General features: G+C 45.4%; 1 protein-coding gene across 4 annotated transcripts in view; it reads left to right on the top strand.

Moving 5' to 3' along the window:
• Positions 1-25,738, top strand: part of LOC110498737 (carbonic anhydrase-related protein 10) — a 318,800-nt gene that overhangs the window by 47,110 nt on the left and 245,952 nt on the right. For all 4 annotated transcript variants that reach the window (XM_036955731.2, XM_036955730.2, XM_036955728.2 and 1 more), the window contains exon 3: positions 15,497-15,571. In XM_036955731.2, coding sequence (XP_036811626.1) covers positions 15,497-15,571 — 75 coding nt within the window. The remainder of the gene's footprint in view (positions 1-15,496; positions 15,572-25,738) is intronic.

Raw genomic sequence — 25,738 nt, 5'->3', positions numbered from 1 at the left:
GGACACGTCGAACGTGCTGAAGATGAATCTGGAGTGACGGTGAAAAAATCAGGATATCGTCAAGGTAAACGAAAACAAAGATGTTCAGCATGTCTCTCAGGACATCATTGACTAATGCCTGAAAGACAGCTGGAGCGTTAGCGAGGCCGAAAGGAAGAACCCGGTATTCAAAGTGCCCTAACGGAGTGTTAAACGCCGTCTTCCACTCGTCCCCCTCCCTGATGCGCACGAGATGGTAAGCGTTACGAAGGTCCAACTTAGTGAAAAACCTGGCTCCCTGCAGGATCTCGAAGGCTGAAGACATAAGAGGAAGCGGATAACGATTCTTAACTGTTATGTCATTCAGCCCTCGATAATCTATGCAGGGGCGCAGAGACCCGTCCTTCTTCTTGACAAAAAAAAACCCCGCTCCGGCGGGAGAGGAGGAGGGGACTATGGTACCGGCGTCAAGAGCTACAGACAAATAATCCTCGAGAGCCTTACGTTCGGGAGCCGACAGAGAGTATAGTCTACCCCGGGGGGGAGTGGTTCCCGGAAGGAGATCAATACTACAATCATACGACCGGTGTGGAGGAAGAGAGGTGGCCCTGGACCGACTGAACACCGTGCGCAGATCGTGATATTCCTCCGGCACCCCTGTCAAATCACCAGGCTCCTCCTGTGAAGAAGAGACAGAGGAAACAGGAGGGATAGCAGACATTAAACATTTCACATGACAAGAGACGTTCCAGGAGAGGATAGAATTACTAGACCAATTAATGGAAGGATTATGACAAACTAGCCAGGGATGGCCCAAAACAACAGGTGTAAAAGGTGAACGAAAAATCAAAAAAGAAATGGTTTCGCTATGATTACCAGAAACAGTGAGGGTTAAAGGTAGCGTCTCACGCTGAATCCTGGGGAGAGGACTACCATCCAGGGCGAACAAGGCCGTGGACTCCCTTAACTGTCTGAGAGGAATGTCATGTTCCCGAGCCCAGGTCTCGTCCATAAAACAGCCCTCCGCCCCAGAGTCTATTAAGGCACTGCAGGAAGCTGACGAACCGGTCCAGCGTAGATGGACCGACAAGGTAGTGCAGGATCTTGAAGGAGAGACAGGAGTAGTAGCGCTCACCAGTAGCCCTCCGCTTACTGATGAGCTCTGGCTTTTACTGGACATGAAGTGACAAAATGACCAGCAGAACCGCAATAGAGACAGTGTCATGTTGTCTTGTCTCTGTCCTTTCCCTTCACCCTGTCTCCCTCTGCTGGTCGTGTTAGGTTACCTTTTCTCCCCCGCTTTCCCCCAGCTGTCCCTTGTCTCCTCTAACTACCCATTCACCCCGTTCCCCACCTGTTCCCTTTTTTCCCTCTGATTAGGTCCCTATATCTCTCTCTGTTTCTGCTCCTGTCCTTGTCGGATTCTTGTTTGTTTGTGTTTCATGCCTGAGCCAGACTATCGTCATGTTTGCTGTAACCTTGTCCTGTCCTGTCGGAATCTGCCGGTCTATCTGAGCCTACCTATGTTTGGTTATTAAAGAAGCTCTGTTTAAGTTAGTTCGCTTTTGGGTCCTCATTTACTCACCATAACAGAAGAATCCGACCAAGAATGGACCCAGCGACTTCGGATCCTCTCCACTCAGCCGTCGAGATCCAGGGAGCGATGCTAGGCAGACACAAGCAGGAATTGTCTGCTGCTCGACATGCCGTTGAGACCCTGGCCACCCAAGTCTCCAACCTCACAGAACAGGTTCACCATCTCCGCCTCGATCCACCGGCCACTTCCAGGGCTTTCGAATCTCCGGAGCCCAGAATCAATAACCCGCCGTGTTACTCTGGGGAGCCCACTGAATGCCGCTCGTTCCTCACCCAGTGTGATATTGTGTTTTCTCTCCAGCCCAACACTTACTCCAGGAGCACTGCTCGTGTCGCCTACGTCATATCTCTCCTTATTGGACGGGCTCGTGAGTGGGGCACGGCAATCTGGGAGGCAAGGGCTGAGTGTACTAACCAGTATCAAGACTTTAAGGAGGAGATGATACGGGTTTTTGATCGATCTGTTTTTGGGGAGGAGGCTTCCAGGGCCCTGTCTTCCCTATGTCAAGGCAATCAATCCATAACAGACTACTCTATTGAGTTTCGCACTCTTGCTGTCTCCAGTGGCTGGAATGAGTCGGCCTTGCTCGCTCGTCTTCTGGAGGGTTTCCGCGCAGAGGTAAAGGATGAGATTCTCTCCCGGGAGGTTCCTTCCAGCGTGGATTCCTTGATTGAACTCGCTATTCGCATTGAGCGACGGGTTGATCTTCGTCACCGAGCTCGTGGAAAGGAGCTCGCGCTCTCCGTCGCCTCCCTCTCCGCATCACTACCATCTTCCTCTGCCGGCTCGGGTGCTGAGCCCATGCAGCTGGGAGGTATCCGCATCTCGACTGAGGAGAGGGAACGGAGAATCACCAACCGCCTCTGTCTCTATTGCGGTTCCGCTGGTCATTTTGTCACTTCATGTCCAGTAAAAGGCCAGAGCTCGTCAGTAAGCGGAGGGCTACTGGTGAGCGCTACTACTCCTGTCTCTCCTTCAAGATCCTGCACTACCTTGTCGGTCCATCTACGCTGGACCGGTTCGTCAGCTTCCTGCAGTGCCTTAATAGACTCTGGGGCGGAGGGCTGTTTTATGGACGAGACCTGGGCTCGGGAACATGACATTCCTCTCAGACAGTTAAAGGAGCCCACGGCCTTGTTCGCCCTGGATGGTAGTCCTCTCCCCAGGATTCAGCGTGAGACGCTACCTTTAACCCTCACTGTTTCTGGTAATCATAGTGAAACCATTTCTTTTTTAATTTTTCGTTCACCTTTTACACCTGTTGTTTTGGGCCATCCCTGGCTAGTTTGTCATAATCCTTCCATTAATTGGTCTAGTAATTCTATCCTCTCCTGGAACGTCTCTTGTCATGTGAAATGTTTAATGTCTGCTATCCCTCCTGTTTCCTCTGTCTCTTCTTCACAGGAGGAGCCTGGTGATTTGACAGGGGTGCCGGAGGAATATCACGATCTGCGCACGGTGTTCAGTCGGTCCAGGGCCACCTCTCTTCCTCCACACCGGTCGTATGATTGTAGTATTGATCTCCTTCCGGGAACCACCCCCCCCCGGGGTAGACTATACTCTCTGTCGGCTCCCGAACGTAAGGCTCTCGAAGATTATTTGTCTGTAGCTCTTGACGCCGGTACCATAGTCCCCTCCTCCTCTCCCGCCGGAGCGGGGTTTTTTTTTGTCAAGAAGAAGGACGGGTCTCTGCGTCCCTGCATAGATTATCGAGGGCTGAATGACATAACAGTGAAGAATTGTTATCCGCTTCCTCTTATGTCTTCAGCCTTCGAGATCCTGCAGGGAGCCAGGTTTTTCACTAAGTTGGACCTTCGTAACGCTTACCATCTCGTGCGCATCAGGGAGGGGGACGAGTGGAAGACGGCGTTTAACACTCCGTTAGGGCACTTTGAATACCGGGTTCTTCCTTTCGGCCTCGCTAACGCTCCAGCTGTCTTTCAGGCATTAGTCAATGATGTCCTGAGAGACATGCTGAACATCTTTGTTTTCGTTTACCTTGACGATATCCTGATTTTTTCACCGTCACTCCAGATTCATGTTCAGCACGTTCGACGTGTCCTCCAGCGCCTTTTAGAGAATTGTCTTTTTGTGAAGGCTGAGAAGTGCACTTTTCATGCCTCCTCCGTCACATTTCTCGGTTCTGTTATTTCCGCTGAAGGCATTAAGATGGATCCCGCTAAGGTCCAAGCTGTCATTGATTGGCCCGTCCCTAAGTCACGCGTCGAGCTGCAGCGCTTTCTCGGCTTCGCGAACTTCTATCGTCGTTTCATCCGTAATTTCGGTCAGGTGGCAGCTCCTCTCACAGCCCTTACTTCTGTCAAGACGTGCTTTAAGTGGTCCGTTTCCGCCCAGGGAGCTTTTGATCTCCTCAAGAATCGTTTTACATCCGCTCCTATCCTTGTTACACCTGACGTCTCTAGACAGTTCGTTGTCGAGGTTGACGCGTCAGAGGTGGGAGTGGGAGCCATCCTTTCTCAGCGCTCCCTCTCTGACGACAAGGTCCACCCATGCGCGTATTTTTCTCATCGCCTGTCGCCGTCGGAACGTAACTATGATGTGGGTAACCGCGAACTGCTCGCCATCCGGTTAGCCCTAGGCGAATGGCGACAGTGGTTGGAGGGGGCGACCGTTCCTTTTGTCGTTTGGACTGACCATAGGAACCTTGAGTACATCCGTTCTGCCAAACGACTTAATGCGCGTCAGGCGCGTTGGGCGCTGTTTTTCGCTCGTTTCGAGTTCGTGATTTCTTATCGTCCGGGCTCTAAGAACACCAAGCCTGATGCTTTGTCTCGTCTCTTCAGTTCTTCAGTAGCCTCCACTGACCCCGAGGGGATTCTCCCTGAGGGGCGTGTTGTCGGGTTGACTGTCTGGGGAATTGAGAGGCAGGTAAAGCAAGCACTCACTCAAACTCCGTCGCCGCGCGCTTGTCCTAGGAACCTTCTTTTCGTTCCCGTTCCTACTCGTCTGGCCGTTCTTCAGTGGGCTCACTCTGCCAAGTTAGCCGGCCACCCTGGCGTTCGGGGTACGCTTGCTTCCATTCGCCAGCGTTTCTGGTGGCCCACCCGGGAGCATGACACGCGTCGTTTCGTGGCTGCTTGTTCGGTCTGCGCGCAGACTAAGTCCGGTAACTCTCCTCCTGCCGGCCGTCTCAGGCCGCTTCCTATTCCCTCTCGACCGTGGTCTCACATCGCCTTAGATTTTGTCACCGGACTGCCTTCGTCAGCGGGGAAGACTGTTATTCTTACGGTTGTCGATAGGTTCTCTAAGGCGGCTCATTTCATTCCCCTTGCTAAGCTTCCTTCTGCTAAAGAGACGGCACAAATCATCATCGAGAATGTTTTCAGAATTCATGGCCTTCCGTCAGACGTCGTTTCGGACAGAGGTCCGCAATTCACGTCTCAATTTTGGAGGGAGTTTTGCCGTTTGATTGGGGCTTCCGTCAGTCTCTCTTCCGGCTTTCACCCCCAGTCTAACGGTCAAGCAGAACGGGCCAATCAGACTATTGGTCGCATCTTACGCAGTCTTTCTTTTCGCAACCCTGCGTCTTGGTCAGAACAGCTCCCCTGGGCAGAATACGCCCACAACTCGCTTCCTTCGTCTGCGACCGGGCTATCTCCTTTTCAGAGTAGCCTCGGGTACCAGCCTCCGTTGTTCTCATCTCAGTTCGCCGAGTCCAGCGTCCCCTCCGCTCAGGCTTTTGTCCAACGTTGCGAGCGCACCTGGAAGAGGGTCAGGTCTGCACTTTGCCGTTATAGGGCGCAGACTGTGAGAGCTGCTAATAAGCGTAGAACTAAGAGCCCTAGGTATTGTCGCGGTCAGAGAGTTTGGCTCTCCACTCAGAACCTTCCCCTTAAGACGGCTTCTCGCAAGTTGACCCCGCGGTTCATTGGTCCATTCCGTATCTCTCAGGTCATTAATCCTGTCGCAGTGCGACTTCTTCTTCCGCGATATCTTCGTCGCGTCCACCCGGTCTTCCATGTCTCCTGTGTTAAGCCCGTTCTTCGCGCCCCCGCTCGTCTTCCCCCCCCCCCCCCCATCCTTGTCGAGGGCGCACCTATCTACAGGGTCCGTAAGATCTTGGACATGCGTCCTCGGGGCCGTGGTCATCAGTACCTAGTTGACTGGGAGGGGTACGGTCCTGAGGAGAGGAGTTGGGTTCCCTCTCGGGACGTGCTGGACCGTGCGCTGATTGATGATTTCCTCCGTTGCCGCCAGGTTTCCTCCTCGAGTGCGCCAGGAGGCGCTCGGTGAGTGGGGGGGTACTGTCATGTTGTCTTGTCTCTGTCCTTTCCCTTCACCCTGTCTCCCTCTGCTGGTCGTGTTAGGTTACCTTTTCTCCCCCGCTTTCCCCCAGCTGTCCCTTGTCTCCTCTAACTACCCATTCACCCCGTTCCCCACCTGTTCCCTTTTTTCCCTCTGATTAGGTCCCTATATCTCTCTCTGTTTCTGCTCCTGTCCTTGTCGGATTCTTGTTTGTTTGTGTTTCATGCCTGAGCCAGACTATCGTCATGTTTGCTGTAACCTTGTCCTGTCCTGTCGGAATCTGCCGGTCTATCTGAGCCTACCTATGTTTGGTTATTAAAGAAGCTCTGTTTAAGTTAGTTCGCTTTTGGGTCCTCATTTACTCACCATAACAGACAGAGGCGGTTGGTGATTCTCCGTTCCCTCTCCTTAGTCGAGATGCGGATACCTCCCAGCTGCATAGGCTCAGCTCCCGAGCCGGCAGAGGAAGATGGTAGTGATGCGGAGAGGGGGGCAACGGAGAACGCGAGCTCCTTTCCACGAGCTCGGTGACGAAGATCAACCCGTCGCTCAATGCGAATAGCGAGTTCAATCAGGGAATCCACGCTGGAAGGGACCTCCCGGGAGAGAATCTCATCCTTTACCTCTGCGCGGAGACCCTCCAGAAAACGAGCGAGCAAAGCCGGCTCGTTCCAGCCACTGGAGGCAGCAAGAGTGCGAAACTCAATAGAGTAGTCTGTTATGGATCGATTACCTTGACATAGGGAAGACAGGGCCCTGGAAGCCTCCTCCCCAAAAACAGATCGATCAAAAACCCGTATCATCTCCTCCTTAAAGTCCTGATACTGGTTAGTACACTCAGCCCTTGCCTCCCAGATTGCCGTGCCCCACTCACGAGCCCGTCCAATAAGGAGAGAGATGACGTAGGCGACACGAGCAGTGCTCCTGGAGTAAGTGTTGGGCTGGAGGGAAAACACAATATCACACTGGGTGAGGAACGAGCGGCATTCAGTGGGCTCCCCAGAGTAACACGGCGGGTTATTGATTCTGGGCTCCGGAGACGCTGGGTCCATTCTTGGTCGGATTCTTCTGTTACGGTGAGTGAATGAGGACCCAAAAGCGAACTAACTTAAACAGAGCTTCTTTAATAACCAAACATAGGTAGGCTCAGATAGACCGGCAGATTCCGACAGGACAGGACAAGGTTACAGCAAACATGACGATAGTCTGGCTCAGGCATGAAACACAACAAACAAGAATCCGACAAGGACAGGAACAAAAACAGAGAGAGATATAGGGGACTAATCAGAGGGAAAAGGGGAACAGGTGGGAGAAGGGGTGACGAGGTAGTCAAGAGGAGACAAGGAACAGCTGGGGGAAAGCGGGGGAGAAAAGGTAACCTAATACGACCAGTAGAGGGAGACAGGGTGAAAGGAAAGGACAGAAAGACACAACATGACAATACATGACAGTTTCAATGCAGATTTCATGAATTCTCTAATCGTGCCCTCTAGATTATTGGATGCGTCCTCAGGAATACCGGAAAAAAATAGATTTTCACGCTTGCTATGACTTTATATGTCTAGTAGCGTCTCCTTCATCACCCTGTTTTCCCTGAGTAGACAATCCATGTTGGAATCGTATATTTTTACCTTGGCTGTGAGTGTCTTGTTTTCTCTTTGGAGCTTGAGAATTTCACTCTGGCTGAACTCCAAACTCCCCCTCAGCACTGCTACCTCCTCACACAACCTATCCATTGTTGCATGGATTCCAGCCAGAGCACTAGCCTCTACCTCAATGGTAAGTAAATCGTCCGTGTCTGAAGCTGAATCTGTTTTTCCTCTTTTTTGTCGGGTTCAAGTTATTCTGTGAGGATCTATCTGGATCTATCCACGAAGGAGTATGTTGTTCCTCCATAGCGTAAAGTTGTTGGTACTCTTCGATTTCCCTCAGGATCTGCTTGGTATCCAGATTGGCTCTATACTGCAACCAGTTGTTTTACGAAACGATAACAATGAGTCTTTCCCACGATGACGACAGGTGTCTGTAGTACAGCCAGCTATCACTCGCGGAATCCACACACAAAAAAAAGGAACACAAACTTGCAGTCCCAGCCATAAAGGCTAACCGCGTTGTGAAATCCTTAGTGACAAAACTTTAGTTCAGATTAAAATCGATTTAATGAAAAAGGTTTAATGTAAACAACAAACTGAGTGTAGACAGTACAGTGTCCTGTTGCGCGCTCTGATGACGTCTCTCTCTCGTAAGCTCCATTTTATTGTGGAGGATTCTTTCTGCCGTGAATATGCCTGGGACAATGCTGGGGGTAAAGGACCAAAAACCTATACAGACAATGCCTTCATCAAACAACACTGTTTCTGTGACATGGCAGGAGATGTTTTGAAACAATTACTGCTTTGCATACAAGCCAGTGAATTCTATGCGTTACAGCTGGATGAGTCAACAGACAGGCCTGGCACAGCTCCTGGTATATGTCCGTTACATTTATGGGGGGTCAAGACATTCTCCACTGGAAACAACAAGATAGCATATTTTTTTAAGTACTGGAGAGCTTTGTGACATCAAATGGACTTTGGTGGTCAAGATGTGTTGATATCTGTACTGATGGCACAAAAGCCATGACAGGGAGACATAGTGGAGTGGTAACGTGTGTGCAACAGTTGCTCCCGACGCCACATGGGTACACTGCAGCATCCACCGGGAGGCTCTTGCTGCCAAGGGAATGCCTGACAGCTTGAAATACATTTTGGATGCTACTGTGAAAATGGTTAACTTTGTTAAAGCAAGGCCCCTGAACTCTCGTGTATTTTCTGCATTATGCAATGATATGGGCAGCGACCATGTAACACTTTTACAACATACAGAAGTGTGCTGGTTATCAAGGGGAAAAGTATTGATACATTTTTTTTTATTTAGAGATTAGCTTAAAGTTTTCTTTACTGACCATCATTTTCATTTGCTTGACTGCTTGCATGATTACGAGTTTCTCACACGACTGGCCTATTTGAGTGATGTTTTTTCTCACCTGAATGATCTGAAAATGGGACTCTCCGCAACTATATTCAATACGCAGGACAAAATTGAGGCTATGATTAAGAAGTTGGAGCTCTTCTCTGTCTGCATTAACAAGGACAACACACAGGTCTTTCAATCATTGTATGATTTTTTGTGTGCAAATGGACTCAAGCTTACGGACAATGTCAAATGTGATATAGCGAAGCACCTGAGGGAGCTGAGTGCGCAATCATGCAGGTGCTTACCTGAAATTGACGAAACAAACACCTGGATTCATTATCCCTTTCATGCCCTGCCTCCAGTCCACTTGCTAATATCTGAACAAGAGAGCCTCATCGAAATTGCAACAAGCGGTTCTGTGAAAATTGAATTTAATCAGAAGCCACTGACCGATTTCTGGATAGGGCTGTGCTCAGAGTAGCCTGCATTGGCAAATCATGATGTTTTGACACTGATGCCCTTTGCAACCACATACCTATGTGAGAGTGGACTGTTTGTGGAAAATGATTTAAGACTGAGACGTTCTCCGAACATTGCAGTGTTATGTGCTTCCTTTCAAGCATACCCTTCTCATTAACCTGTGGTGAGTTATTCACAATTTTTTAGGAACAAATAAGGTTTTATATGTAAGATAGTTAAATAAAGAGCAAAATGATTGATTATTATTATATTATTATTATTATAGTACCAGTGCCCTGGTCCTATAAGAGCTCTTTGTCACTTCCAACGAGTCAGGTTGTGACAAAAACTCACACTCATTCTTATGTTTAATAAATGTATTGTATAGTGTGTGTGCGGCAGGCTTACAATGATGGCATAAAACAACATTTGAGAGTGCGCTGACCCTGGTGCTAGAGGGGGTACACAGCTGAGACTTGAATGTTTGAAGGGGTACGTAACTATAAAAAGTTTGGTAACCGCTGTTCTAGAATATCAAAAACGTGTCCTTTAAAGATATCCCCTGATATCGACCCTTTCACCCAGTGTTGGCTTGATTGAGAGTGTCAGGGGCCCATCCATCGAGTGGATGGGCCCCTGACACACACACACAGCCATTATAGGGCCCCACAGACAGCAGCGGGGTCGGAGATAATTGTCTCATAAGTTAGTATGCACAGCTGTCGGCAAGGTCAAGTTTCATTTATGGATGGACGGGTGTCGCTATTGTCTCACTCTGCTCAGCTTCCTCTCTCTCTCTCTCTCTCTCTCTCTGTCCCTTGCCCTCTCTATCTCCTCCTGTCTATCCAACCCCTTTCTCTCGATCTCCCCTCTCTCTCTCGCTCCCCCTTTCTCTCTCTCTATATATACAGTGGGGCAAAAAAGTATTTAGTCAGCCACCAATTGTGCAAGTTCTCCCACTTAAAGAGATCAAAGAGGCCTGTAATTTTCATCATAGGTACACTTCAACTATGACAGACAAAATGAGAAAAAATAATCCTTTTAATGAATTTATTTGCAAATTATGGTGAAAAATAAGTATTTGGTCACCTACAAACAAGCAAGATTTCTGGCTCTCACAGACCTGTAACTTCTTCTTTATGAGTCTCCTCTGTCCTCCACTCGTTACCTGTATTAATGGCACCTGTTTGAACTTGTTATCAGTATAAAAGACACCTGTCCACAACCTCAAACAGTTACACTCCAAACTCCACTATGGCCAAGACCAAAGAGCTGTCAAAGGACACCAGAAACAAAATTGTAGACCTGCACCAGGCTGGGAAGACTGAATCTGCAATAGGTAAGCAGCTTGGTTTGAAGAAATCAACTGTGGGAGCAATTATTAGGAAATGGAAGACATACAAGACCACTGATAATCTCCATCGATCTGGGGCTCCACGCAAGATCTCACCCCGTGGGGTCAAAATGATCACTAGAACGGTGAGCAAAAATCCCAGAACCACACGGGGGGACCTAGTGAATGACCTGCAGAGAGCTGGGACCAAAGTAATAAAGCCTACCATCAGTAACACACTACGCCGCCAGGGACTCAAATCCTGCAGTGCCAGACGTGTCCGCCTGCTTAAGCCAGTACATGTCCAGGCCCGTCTGAAGTTTGCTAGAGAGCATTTGGATGATCCAGAAGAAGATTGGGAGAATGTCATATGGTCAGATGAAACCAAAATATTACTTTTTGGTAAAAACTCAACTCGTCGTGTTTGGAGGACAAAGAATGCTGAGTTGCAATCCAAAGAACACCATACCTACTGTGAAGCATGGGGGTGGAAACATCATGCTTTGGGGCTGTTTTTCTGCAAAGGGACCAGGACGACTGATCAGTGTAAAGGAAAGAATGAATGGGGCCATGTATCGTGAGATTTTGAGTGAATTCCTCCTTCCATCAGCAAGGGCATTGAAGATGAAACGTAGCTGGGTCTTTCAGCATGACAATGATCCTAAAAACACCGCCCGGGCAATGAAGGAGTGGCTTCGTAAGAAGCATTTCAATGTCCTGGAGTGGCCTAGCCAGTCTCCAGATCTCAACCCCATAGAAAATCTTTGGAGAGAGTTGAAAGTCCGTGTTGCCCAGCAACAGCCCCAAAACATCACTGCTCTAGAGGAGATCTGCATGGAGGAATGGGCCAAAATACCAGCAACAGTGTGGAGAAAACCTTGTGAAGACTTACAGAAAACATTTTACCTCTGTCATTGCCAACAAAGGGTATATAACAAAGTATTGAGATAAACTTTTGTTATTGACCAAATACTTATTTTGTACCTATGATGAAAATTACAGGCCTCTCTCATCGTTTTAAGTGGGAGAACTTGCACAATTGGTGGCTGACTAAATACTTTTTTGCCCCACTGTATATATAATATCCCCTTTATCTATCTATCTATCTATCTATCTATCTATCTATCTATCTATCTATCTATCTATCTATCTATCTAATTTATCTCCCTTCCTCCTTCTCTCTCTGTCCCTTGCCCTCTCTTTATCTCCTCCTGTCTATCCTACCCCCTCTCTCAATCTCCCTTCTTTCTCTCTCTCCCTCTCTCTCTCTCTCTCTCTCTCTCTCTCTCTCTCTCTCTCTCTCTCTCTGTGTGTGTGTGTGTGTCTTTTTCTGCATGGCTGAACAGGTGGATTGCAAGTGCATTTTGATGAATATTAATGGGAGTTTTTGACAATTATATGAAAATTAATTGTTTATTTACAGTCTACTTGTGTTTATAGGTGGTTGGTAGGGACTTGCCAGGCTAGGCCGGGGTAGGCCGCACACACAGTGTTGCATGGGTATGGAAAGCACGTAGCTAACGATGACTCAGTTCTGAACAATAGAAAATGTTAAATTATCAGGTTATTGGAGTTGATCAGCCATACTTCTTTACAGACCAGTTTACTGAAAACCTGTCACCAGTCATTTGAAACAACTGAAAATTTAGTAAGCCATTGTCTTGCATTGGAAGTTTATTTGTTTTTTTAACCCTGTAAAGCAGGGATAGGCAACTAGATTCAGTCAAGGGATGATTTTTGTCGGAGCGGATGGTCGGGGGCAGGAACATAATTATAATACGTTGTACACAGCAAATTGACCACAACTTGCCTAAAAAGGCAAAAAATAACGATCATATTATACCTTGAATTACATTGAGATACGAGTTTCTAAATTAAACAATTATTTTGCTAAATTCCTGGTGATTTTACAGTGTTTTCTTTAATAATTTCTTGATAAAAACTTTAGGGAGCTAAAATAAAATCATTTGCGGACCGGTTTAGGCCCATGGGCCGCCTGTTGCCCACCCCTTATATAAAGGTTTCTAGTTTTAATTACATAGAACAAAGATTAATTAGGTTAATGACTCCTGTCAGTCTACTGATCATCTTGACGGGAGAAGGATATTGGCCTTATATTGACACGTGACCTTGCTTGATTGATTGCTTGGAGTCTAGATGGATCCTGATGTGAATACTGACACATTAGTTTTCAGCATCTAAACTACAAATTACTGCTGCGCCTCACTCATATGATCACCATATATGATCATCACTGTTCTGGGTTCAGCTAGGGGCGGGTGAAATTAACAGTGATCTATCATTTTGCCATATGCATCCCCCCATCCCTCCCTCCCTTCCTCCCCTCAGGGTCCCGTCTGCATATCCTTTAATAGATTGGAAGCATTTCCTTTTTGCTGATGCCAGTAAGTGTGTTTCGGGGCCACAGCCAAGCAGTGTGGGAAATGGAACATAACTTTTCTGCTGTCCTGCTGTCTAGCCCTCTCTTTTCTCCCTTTTTTCTCTTTTCTCACTCTCCCAATCTCTCTCTTCAGCTCTCTCTCTCACTTTTCTGTCTTTCTCTCTCCCTTCATCCCTCCCTTCTGTCCTGATACTGTTCTCTCCCTCTCTCGCTCTGTTACTCTTCCTCCTCTCCCCTGTCTCGCTGTTACACAGGAAGTGATGATGTCTTGTCTCTAGGCGAGCACTGCCACAGAATATGGCGGCCAATTGTTCCAGAATTTTTTAAATTATTGCTGTCTGTCTCAGACAGTTCTGAATAATTAACATGGATAGGCTTGCTCATTACACCCATTAGAAATGACAAAACAAAGAAATCGCTTCAATGTGATGGTTCCATTCCTTCCTCCATTCAACTGATTGCTTTCACAAGTACAGCTCCCCTAAACAGAGTTGATTCTGAGAAAAATGTTGTCACTAGGGATCCTAAGTAAATCATTTTTGGCCCAAGATTCAGGCTATCTGAAAAGTAGCTTTGAATTCATCAAAATTATTTTAGACTTTATGTGTAGACCGGTATCTGTGCCAAGAGCTGGAGAGATACAGTGGCTTTATGCAGTATTTTCTGTGGTAACTGCAGCTTATCAGCAGCTTCCTCTAAAGCCCCTACTTTTTTTTTTATTATTAATTTATTTTTAAATTACCCCTTTTTCTCTCCAAATTTGTGGTGTCCAATTGTGAGTTATTACTATCTTGTCTCATCACTCCAACTCCCGTACGGGCTCGGGAGAGACGAAGGTCGAAAGCCATGCCTCCTCCGAAACACAACCCAACCAAGCCGCACTGCTTCTTAATACAGCGCACATCCAACCCGGATGCCAGCCACACCAATGTGTCGGAGGAAACACAGTGCACCTGGCGACCTTGGTTAGCGTGCACTGCGCCCGGCCCGCCACGGAGTCGCTGGTGCGCGATGAGACAAGGATATCCCTACCGGCCAAAACCTCCCTAACCCGGACGACGCTAGGCCAATTGTGCGTCGCCCCACGGACCTCCCGGTCGCGGCCGGCTGCGACAGAGAGCCTGGGCGCGAACCCAGGGTCTCTGGTGGCACAGCTAGCGCTGGGATGCAGTGCCCTAGACCACTGCGCCACCCGGGAGGCCCAGCCCCTCCTTATTTTTACTAGGATCCCTAAACCCACACACACATGCATTGACACATACACAGGAGGCCACGTTATTGGTTCTTAGCCCTGACTGTGTTTTTCAGTGGAAGTTCTTTCTGTCGAGACACCTATGGAACAGTGGAGGAGACTCTTATTTACACCTTATAACGTTGTTGAATTCACTGCAATAGTGTAGTTATAGCTATGGAAGAATTGGAAGGATTGGTCCTTTGAGCCGGATAGCCATTGTTCAGTGGCTATCTGAAACAATTCAATTTCACCCGAACTCTTTACACTGCAATTGTGTTGCTGTCTCATGATGGGTTTTTGGTTTTTAATTATATTGCAGAGAGGCAACATGGACATGTCGGTTATAATAGGTTATAATAGTGGAAACACTGACTCACTATGCAATGTTCAGTGACTCTGGTATCAAGGCTGGTGTTTACTTCCACTTCATTTTACATCGGAAGGGGAAAAGCAATCTATCATTTGGAGAAACCAGTCAGCGGCCAGTCAGGATGGTTAAGATCCATTTTTTGGGGGCCTTATGCTGTTCGACACCCGCAGGGAGGTAAAACTTCAGACTTTCTGCCAGACGGGTAGCTGTTGATTGTCCAGTTGATTGCCTGGGAGAAAAGAAGGTTTTTGCACTCCTGTGTCCATCCTCTCTATGTAATTGAACCTGCACCTAGTCTAGCGGTAGGCTAGACCCCTCTTCGAAGGCGGTATAAGAACCACCCACCACCCCGTACTTCCATTACGCAGAGGTAAGGCAAGGCAACCTCTAGCCCCTCCATTAAGCCTTCCTTCCCAGTGCAACTGAATGAACAAAACAAGTTGAGGTGTAAAAAGCAATATCCCCAAAGCTCTTCTGGTAATTCTGGGTCTCAACCCTCCCTTTTTAGCGGGACCTTTACCTATTCACCTCAATTATAAAGTCCAGCCCTCCTCTAATCTGGGCTTTTTACTGCGCACAACATAACAGAATGCATTTCCAGACTAATGTGCGAGGAAGGTGTGTGTGCGTGTACTTACACTTGTATACGTACCAGTATGTGTGATTTGTGTGTAGGATTTCCAATCTCGTGTTCTGTTTGTTCTCTGCCTGTCTTCAGGGAGTATTTGTTTGCCAAGGCCTCTTCCTGAAAAGGTTAGAGAGGTTGGCTGGAAAGGATGAGGATCAACATGGAACATTTACATGAAGGAGTAGAGTCAGCGATGTGAACACAGCAGGTGTTGTCTCTAATTAACATACATCTGATTGACATGCATGTTCTCTGTTTCCTTCCTCTCCGACAGCTCAGCCAAATGTACCTAAAATACATGAGGGATGGTGGGCGTACAAGGAGGTTGTTCAGGGGAGTTTTGTACCAGGTAAGAATCCCTATACTGTACTGTGCAGTTAAGACTGCTGTTTATTTTCTGTAAGGTTGATTGTTTTAATGTGAAGTGTGAAGAACATTGCATATTTTCTATTTCATAGCTCGACAGACTACCTTGCCACAGGCTCTGTTTTTAATGCTTACAAGACATTTGTTGCCTTTGTCATGTAGTTCATGTTGTTTGGTTGCTGATTGACTGGCAGGTGTACAAGGGCCTTTCTTTCTACCTCGTTAATTTCCCTCTATGTGTACCCGTCAGCCCAATTATTTCCTAAGATTGTACTTTTCTGCTGCTGAGCTGTTGAGGGCTTGCATGCCTTTTATTAAAGCCTGCGGATGTGTTATTTTATATGAATGTGTGTGTGTGTGTGTGTGTGTGTGTGTGTGTGTGTGTGTGTGTGCATCAGAATGCATTTGCATGCTTTTTTTATTACACCTGCAGTTGTATATGTGTGTATGTCACACAAAATAACAGCTGGGAATCAACTGTCAGCCACTGAGGAGCGCTGTGTGTATGCGGTGCGTGCACGTAAGTGTGCGCGCGAGCGTGTCTGTTTGTCAGAGACACATCGTCATTGCAATGCTTTATCTCCAACATAATGTCAGCGCCCCTGTCCTCACAGGCCTTCCTGCACCACTAGCCACTCAGCAGCAGCCGTCACCGCTAATACACTAGTCGTGATCCCCCTGTGCCAGTGAGGGGAGGAGGCACGGTAATCAGACGTTTTACGGCCTACTCTCTCAGGTCTCTGCCATAGAGGAGCTGATAGTAGCCGATAAAGATGTAAACTTTACCCCGTGCGAATGAAGTGACATTACTGAGCTAGGGTGTGATAACCCTGAATCGGTTGATATGGCACTGTGGTAGTTAGAACGAGGACCACAGGGAAACTGTGGGGAGTCGGTCGGTAGTGTTGTTATGGATATTATTGTACCTGTTCAACTATTTTCATGGATAAAATGGTAGCTGTTAACATGTTGTATTAGTATTTGGTTTGACTAATTCCTCAGTCCCTTTCTTTATTCCAAATCATGTCTAGGGCATGGAGATATTAAGTCCCCCATCTATGTCTACTCATAACCAACTGCAAGACGTCCTGGTCCTGGGAATTCACAGGGTGCACATTGTATTTGATCTGTTTAGTTTTTTGAACCCAGCTCTCTGATTCTGTTAATGATTATTCATTGATTAGTTACTTCAGGTATTTCGCTACACCCGCAATAACATCTGCGAAATATGTGTATGTGACCAATAACATTTAATTTGATTTGAGGTTTGCTAGTGCTGGGCTGTTACAAACATGCACACTCTGATGGGTCCACTCCACCGGGATTTTTGAACGTTGTTGTACAGTAGGATATTTGTAAAAGCTAATGTGATCCCATGTTGTAGCCTTATGTCACATAACTGACCTTTGCAATATAATGTGCCCTTTCTAAGCTACCCCAATTAGCTTTAGTATTTCCCAAAGGTCAACGAGGACCTTTTAATCTGCTCTGGGGAGACGATTCTCCCAGCCACAGATCTAGGAACAGCTCATTCTCAGTAGATCCTAATGCTAACTATCAGAGGGGGGAATACAAAACTAACCTTAGCTCAGTGTCTAGGGCCAACTCCATCCTAGTCATTCAGTGTACCGTCATCTCTTCAGAGAGCATTGAGAAGCAGCTCTTATTGGCACAGTATGGAGTTAAAGGTCATTTGAGATCATCAGCTTTGAGCAACATCTGGGGTCATTCCAGGAAGCCCGGCCCGGATGTGGATTTTGCTGTTTATTATTGTTGTTTTTTTACATAATTTTCCCCTCTATTCTCTTTATCCCATTTCAGCAGATTTTCTTGTTGATCCTGCTGAAAGATTATTTTAGAGGAGATAAAGCCTGTGCGGAATGGCTGGTTGCTGTGAGCTAGCGTTAGGGAGGGAGGGAGGTAGAGAGGGGGGGCTTGGCAGGATCCAAAGCATTGGTTCAACCATCTTGAATTGTCATGCTGGGATGAAGAGAGCTTCATGTGGAACAGGTAGCATGCTGTTCAGCCAGACAGAGGTGTCAAAATGAACATGTGGTCGCAGGGCGAGAAAGGGGGTTGCATGAAAGTGAATGGTTAACACTCACTCCCTTCCCTTAACCGAAATGACAATCATTTCAGAAATCTCAGTTTATCTCTTGGTCCAATTTATCTTATTTTTCGCTCTCTTCCTCTACTTTTTATCTTCTTTCCCTGTCCCCCCCCCTCTCTCTTTCTCCGCCCTCTAGTTCTTTAAAATATCCCTTCTCTGTCCTGTGCCATTGGAGCGAGATGCGAGGTAGATAGAGAGAGCGATGCGACTCGGCTGGCCTGGCTAGCTGCTGGTTGTCTCTCTGATGTGTAGCTGGTAGGCATCTGATGGTTCTCTGGTGTGTAGTTTTGGACTGTGTGCTCCAGCACAGACACTCTCCATGACAGGCACTGGACTAATGAGAGAGAGTGGAGATGGAGAGGACCGGGAGCGAGAGAGAGATAGAGAGACAGAGAGAGAGAATGAGAATGAGAGAGAGAGAGAGAGAGAGAGAGAAAGTGGGGGGGCGGGGGGGAACAAGAAAGAGGGGGAGGAGGGTGAGAGGAAGAGACGAGGGTGGGACATGGAGAGATGAGAGATAAAGAGGAAGAGATGAGGAGAGGCAATTATAACAACCATACAACTATGAACTAGACATGTGTAAGCAGCTTTCACCAATTCAGTGCTATTAGGTCTTTAAGGTCCATGAAGGGAAACGATGGAATCCATCTTCTTTTTCCTACTCTGCACTTGCAACAGTGTAACTATGTACCCCAGATGTAGCACCAGCTTTGCTGCAGTGAAAGTCTTCCGAATTACTGCTCCACTGCTTAAATGATAACAAGTCATGGAAGACTCTTGATCTGAAAAATATCAAATATGAGATATAATCAGACAGAAACAGACAATCAGTATGGTCTGTTGTTGAAGCGTCAAACTCCGTAATCTTTTTTTACACAGTTAACTATAGCACTTTCAATTCTTCATTCCCTTCTCTCTAAAAGTCGGATTTAAAATCCACACTTCTGTTTCGAATAATAATAGTATAAGAGTTAGTTTTCTTTGAAAGGAGGGGATTGATTAACAAATGAAAGGTTTCTTCAGCCTTAGTTGAGTCTCGGTACTCAGAGACAAGGAGGATTCACCAATTACAGGTTTCTGAGCTACCGTGTCCAAAACCCGGCTTCCTGAAAATCCCTTTAAAGCCTTTTAACTTAACTCTCCAGTTAAAGGGCAATTCCGATGCTTTTCAACCTCATATTTATCGTCTCCAGCACCAACCCAGTGTCTACATATGTGAAAACAATGCGTTTCTATGATCTGTGGTTAAAAATGCAAGAATAAAGGTCCAAAACAATGCTGCTGTGACATCACCGGGTAGGATTAAAAGTTTTAAAAAACACAGTGATTTTCAAAACCTGCCGTGAGTTTTAGTTTTAGGTATTTTCTTGTTCCCCACTTCACTGCGAATCTCATAGTGTTTTATAAAATCACTGTCTTTAAAATGTTTGAACTTTTGATGATGTCATCAGGTAGATGAAATGCACCGTTTTCCTAATGAAATGAGGTTGAAAAGTGGTGGAATTGCCCTTTAAGCCCTTTCAAAATCACTGGCTGCTGCTAATTGTTATATATATATATATATAAATATATATATATATATATATTATGTAAGTGTGTGTGTCTGGCAGATAGTGAGTGCTTCTCCGAGTAACAGTCTCTGATCGAAACTCAATTAAACAACACAGAGACGATCCACGAAGGTGCGGCAGCTTTGCAACCTGCGCTTTATTGGGGGAAAATTGATATCCTATAGCACTTTGCCAGCTTCTTTCTGCTAACAGGAACTAGAAGGACTAGCAAAGGGACAATGTGCATTAAAGATCCTTAGTGATGAAACACTGTTAGGGGCTGTTGGAGGAACAATGATGGCTGTTTTGATTGGATCAGTAGATGGGGTTTTGCATTGTGATTGGACCAGTAGATGAGGTTCTGCGTTGTGATTAGTAGTGTTGTTACGATACCAGAATTTTTACTTCATTACCGATACCAGATTTAGTATCACGATACTCGTTACCGGAATGATACTCAATGCCAAAGTTATACCACGGCAAAGAAAAGAAAGCATGTTAGCTTTCACAGAATAACAGAATAACAGAATAACCACGGGGCTTTATTTTTTATTTTTTACATTGAACAATATGTTGATGACTGGTTGAACAACTAAAATAACACATAGTATATCTTATATTCTATATTGAATTTCTTTAAAAAATAAAACACCATATTAAATAACAGAAGCTAATCTTACAGTATCCCTATGCAAAACCTTATCTGAGACGCAGAGCATGCAATACTTTTACAATGACAGGGTAATTTGCTAATCTATGGCCATATCTGGTAAATTTCATTCATTAGACCTAAGATTCATTATTCATCTACAGTGCCTTCAGAAAATATTCACACCACTTGACTTTTTCAACATTTTGTTGCGTAACAACCTGAATTTAAAATGGATTAAATTGACATTTTGTGTCACTGGCCTACACACAATACCCCATAATGTCAAAGTGTATTTAGACATTTTTACAAATGAATAAAAAATGAAAAGTTGAAATGGCTTGAGTCAACAAGTATTTAACCCCTTTGTTATGACAAGCCAACCTGGCCTGGCCTGATTCAGACAGTCTCCTCTGAACAGTTGGTGTTGATATGTGTTACTTGAACTCCGTGAAGCATTTATTTGGGCTGCAGTCTGATGTGCAGTTAACTCTAATGAACTTATCCTCTGCAGCAGAGGTACCTCTGGGTCTTCCTTTCCTGTGACGTTCCTCATGAGAGCCAGTTTCATCATAGCGCTTGATGGTTTTTGCGGCTGCACTTGAAGAAACTTTCAAAGTTCTTGACATTTTCCGGATTGACTGACCTTCATGTCTTAAAGTAATGATGGACTGTCGTTTCTCTTTGCTTAATTGAGCTGCACTTGCCATAATGTGAACTTGGTCTTTTACCAAATAGGGCTATCTTCTGTATACCATCCTTACCTTGTCACAACACAACTGATTGGCTCAAACGCATTAAGAAGGAAATAAATTCCACAAATTAACTTTTAACAAAGCACACCTGTTAATTGAAATGCATTCCAGATGACTTCATGAAGCTGGTTGAGAGAATGCCTAGTGTACAAAGCTGTCATCAAGGCAAAGGGTGGCTACTTTGAAGAATCTCAAATATAAAATAGATTTAGATTTGTTTAAACTTTTTTGGTTACTACATGATTCCATATGTGTTGTTTCACAATTGTGATGTCTTCACTATTGTTCTAGAATGTAGTCAATAAAGACAATACAAATAAACAAATAACCTTCATTGAGTAGGTGTTCCAAAAGGTTTGACTGGTCATATATGTCATAGCCACTCAAAAACAATTTGAATTGAGTTTCCAGTTGAATAACATTACAATGAAAATGTCATGTGTAAAACTGCTTTTCATGTTGTTTTACAACTAAACCTCCCTTGCACTGCACTGCTTTGTAACACATTTTGGGCTGACCTTTACCATCTGCTCTGTAAGCAGTTCCAAAGTGTTCTCACAGTTCCCTTCTGGAACCATTTTGGTCATCAAACTGCCCGCGTGGAGGTATGATGTTTTTGTTAGAAGAAGCCATGCTGTCGGAGTTTTCTCTCCCCTCTGGCTTGCTTCTCAAAAGCTGCTGGCGCTTTGTCATCAGCATGCGCAAGCACAAGTAGCCACTAGCCTGGCTATCTTACACCTGCAAGGGTTATGACGGTTATGGAATTCTGGGTAACGATTAAAATGTCAAAATTAGCTACGTCAGACAGTATCTCATGAATACAGCAATGCTTTGGTGACACCCCGCGTAAAAAAACAAATGGTTTTGACTCTGGAACTTTTGGGAAATTAGCTTTTCCTTCTGACTGTGCCGTTCTGCTCGTAAAATTAATACCAACTTTACCAATTTCATGCAAAAATTAGTAACTGCTATTGGGTAAACTATACCTACTTGAATATAAAGTTGAATACTCCTTTCTCCTAAAATTAATGCATTAAGATGATTATAAATATATTTTTCATAGTTCACAGTTGTTGTCCGTAATTGTCAGTTACACGATTACACAATAATTGTGCCAGCCCTAACTACAGCCCCCTTGAGAAGATTCAGACAAATGATTAGACAGACTCGATCCTCTCAATCCCTATATGACGTGAGACACATTTGACAGAAGTACCGACATTAACAAAACTTCTAGTACCGAACCGTTTTTCAGTATCAAAAAAGTACTGACGTTTTGGAATATCGTGCAACAGTAGTGATTGGACCAATAGCTGTGGTTCTGCATTGTGATTGAAGCAGTAGCTATGGTTCTGCTGTGGAGAATTATGGCCCATTGAGTTCTGATGATGATGAGGAAGTGAGTACCAGGCTGCCAGCACCAGGCTAGAGTGGAATTTAGCCAAGATACGGTCAAGGTGTGGAGGAGGACTGTGGGTGCTGTTAGATGTTAGTTTAGGACTATGAAAGTAAACATATTCATTTATTATCTAGTACAGTGTACAGTTGAAGTCGGAAATGTCCCTGCCTTAAGTCAGTTAGGATCACCACTTTATTTTAAGATTGTGAAATGTTAGAATAATAGTAGAGAGAATTATTTATTTCAGCTTTTATTTCTTTCATCACATTCCCAGTGGGTCAGAAGTTTACATACACTCAATTGGTATTTGGTAGCATTGCCTTTAAATTGTTTAACTTGTGTCAAACGCTTCGGGTAGCCTTTCACAAGCTTCCCACAATAAGTTGGGTGAATTTTGGCCCATTCTCCTGACAGAGCTGGAGTAACTGAGTCAGGTTTGTAGGCCTCCTTGCTCGCACAAGCTTTTTCATCATCATTGGTCATTGTCCATTTGGAAGACCCATTTACGACCAAGACTGATGTCTTGAGATGTTCCTTCAATATATCCACATCATTTTCCTGCCTCATGAGGCCATTTTGTGAAGTGCACTAGTCCCTCCTGAAGCAAAGCACCCCCACAACATGATGCTGCCACCCCAGTGCTTCACGGTTGGGATGGTGTTCTTTGGCTTGCAAGCCTCCCACTTTTTCCTCCAAACATGACGATGGTCATTATGGCCAAACAGTTCTATATTTTTATTCATCAGACCAGAGGACATTTCCCCAAAAAGTACGATCTTTGTCCTCATGTGCAGTTGCAAACCGTAGTCTGGCTTTTTTATGGCGGTATTGTATCAGTGGCTTCTTCCTTGCTGAGCGGCCTTTCAGGTCATGTCAATATAGGACTTGTTTTACTGTGGATGTAGATACTTTTGTACCTGTTTACTCCAGCATCTTCACAAGTTCCATTGCTGTTGTTCTGGGATCGATTTGCACTTTTTGCACCAAAGTACGTTCATCTCTAGGAGACAGAATGAGTCTCCTTCCTAAGCGGTATGACGGCTGTGTGGTCCCATGGTGTTTATACTTGCGTAATATTGTTTGTACAGATGAACGTGGTACCTTCAGGCGTTTGGAAATTTCTCCCAAGAATGAACCAGACTTGTGGAGGTCTACAATTTTTTTTCTGAGGTCTTGGCTGATTTCTTTTGATTTTCCCATGATGTCAAGCAAAGAAGCACTGAGTTTAAAGGTAGGCCTTGAAATAAATCGACAGGTACACCTCCTATTATACATTTTCTACTTAAATATGTTGTGTCTGTAAGCATAGAGTAACATGTTTTGTAGCTTTTGGTAATAGCCGGTTGTCTGTAACGGTGGCTTTTTCTGCCACTTCAATGGAATCCAATTGCAGGCAGGATTCTTTGTGGATTATACAGTATGAGATTGTTATGCGCTAAGCTTGCCTGCAACTCTGCTATGCTGTCTCGGCCTGTCTACCAATCTCTGCTGCTCTCTCTCTAATGATTCTGTTTGTGCCAATCAATCCAGACGTTGTGTGATACCTGTATCCAATGATGTGTGTTGGGTTATGTAAGACCCACGGTAGTCACAACGTACAAAACAGCTGAAATGGATCGACACCGGCTCACACAGACCTTTCACTTCTCTTATATCTTGTATGCTCTACTTAGCTAGGGGGTTGGCAGGCACATGCACACACACACACACACACACACACACACACACACACACACACACACACACACACACGCAGATTGACTGGGCCACAGAGGGTGGAGACAGATGGGGTTAGAAGTCAGTCCTAAGCTCCTTCTCTCTTCATACTTTACTGGGGGATACACACACAAATCCCTCTGATTAACCCACACACAGATAGTTACTGATTGATAGAGACTATTCATCGGATGTCTGTGTGTCTCATTGCTGCTGTGTAGGATTTTGTGGATATTGGGACAATAGAATGCTCCAAACTGGACTCAGTGTGCATTCTTGACTTGAACAGCCCTCCAGAAACACAATCAGATATACAATGAGGGGATCCCTGCAATGTACCTGCAACAGAATGTGACTCGTTGTCAGTCAGAGAGAGTGATGATGAGAGGAAAGGTGTAAGGAGAGTAGATAGAGGGGAAGGCAGATTTTTACCAATCTAACTACATAACAACATAATGTTAATAATTTATTTCTATGGTAAATCTTTTGATAAACAAGGTGAATCAAGATGTAGCCTAGGCTTATTCACAATACAGGTGAATGCATCTTCAATGGGAGTTTGTGCATGCATTGAGTTATTGAGCTTGTTTTGGCTGATTTCATGGGGCTACAGATGAAAAACAATCTGTTTCCCTTCCATTTGGGACTTATTTTATTGTACTGATCTTCTTATATAAAAGTGTGTGCTGTCTCTTTAAGACCCATGACGTCCTTCACACAGTTAGAAGCTCAGCAAAGATGATCTTGACTGGGAGAGATGTGAGGCAAGCGGGGGAGATGAAGTGAATTCATAAAGTTTTTGGTCACAACCAGTTTGGAAATCTGCAATGTTTAGCATATTCTCACAAACTCTTTACTAGGGTAGTAAATTGATGTTTGCTTCAGCTGTAAGCTAGCAAGGAAAGTTAGCCTACAATGCTGGAAGCTACCAGTATATTCCTGCATTGTAAAGTGTTCTAGCCTGTAATGGACATTGTTTTGCGAACAGTAATGAACAGTTGTTTCACTTCTACATGTCGTGTTGCATTATTCAAGTGTGTTATCTTCCGTGCAGCATGAGTGGTGATGCATCCCAAGACTCCCAGTAAGTGCGTTGGTTCCTCGGGACCGGCTAGAGCTGGCAATGAGTAAGTGGAGCAGGCATGGTGCACTCACACGATAAGGGGACATCGGCTGCGCAGATAGACAGACTTGATAGTCTCTCAATCAGTAGACGACCTGAGACACGTTTGATAGAAGTTCCGAAATTAACAAAAATTCTAGTACCAAACCATTTTTCATGTGGTTTGGTACGGGGTCCCCTTATAGTAAGAGTGCACCGTGCCTGCTCCACTTACTCATTGCTAGCGCTAGCCTGTCCCAAAGTTTCGGTATACCGTGCAACACTAGTAGGAGATGAGGGGTGAAGAAAAATGGGAAGAGGGTAAATGAATGGTAAGGACAGGCCTGGAAAGTAAAGGTGACTGAGGAGAAAAAGGAGTATCTAAGTTGAGCATAGAAGATATAAGAGACGTGAAAGGAGGGTGGGGGAGAGAAATGGAAGAAAAGTGAGATGAGAGGAGTGTAATGGAATAGAGCATCACATAGTGGAGAAGAGAGAATCAGAGTGAAAAATAAATAGAAGGATGAATGGGTGAATGAAGCAGACGTAAAGTGGGATTTTAGAGAGATGGAAACTCTCCAGGCTGGAAATATGACACATGATCCTCTGTTCACCTTCAGTGAGGGCCAGTGACCGTTTTCTCTCCTTTTCAAATCCCTCCATTCCACACCTCCCCAAATCCCGCCATCCCACTGCCGGTGTAAAGCCATGGCCAGCTGTCAATCACACACTGTCATCTTATAGGGCAGAGGGAGGATTACCCTGGTTCACATGACTAGGAACAGGAGTTTTCCTCAGGCCATAACTCGCACTCCAAGATGGCATAGAGCAGTTCAGAGGTCTTTTGTCCTCGTCTGGTCGTGTCCCAT

This window comes from Oncorhynchus mykiss, chromosome 20 (genome assembly GCF_057628025.1).
Source record: "Oncorhynchus mykiss isolate SJ-2025 chromosome 20, ASM5762802v1, whole genome shotgun sequence".
NCBI lineage: Eukaryota > Metazoa > Chordata > Actinopteri > Salmoniformes > Salmonidae > Oncorhynchus > Oncorhynchus mykiss.
This window is presented reverse-complemented; position numbering and strand designations above follow the sequence as displayed.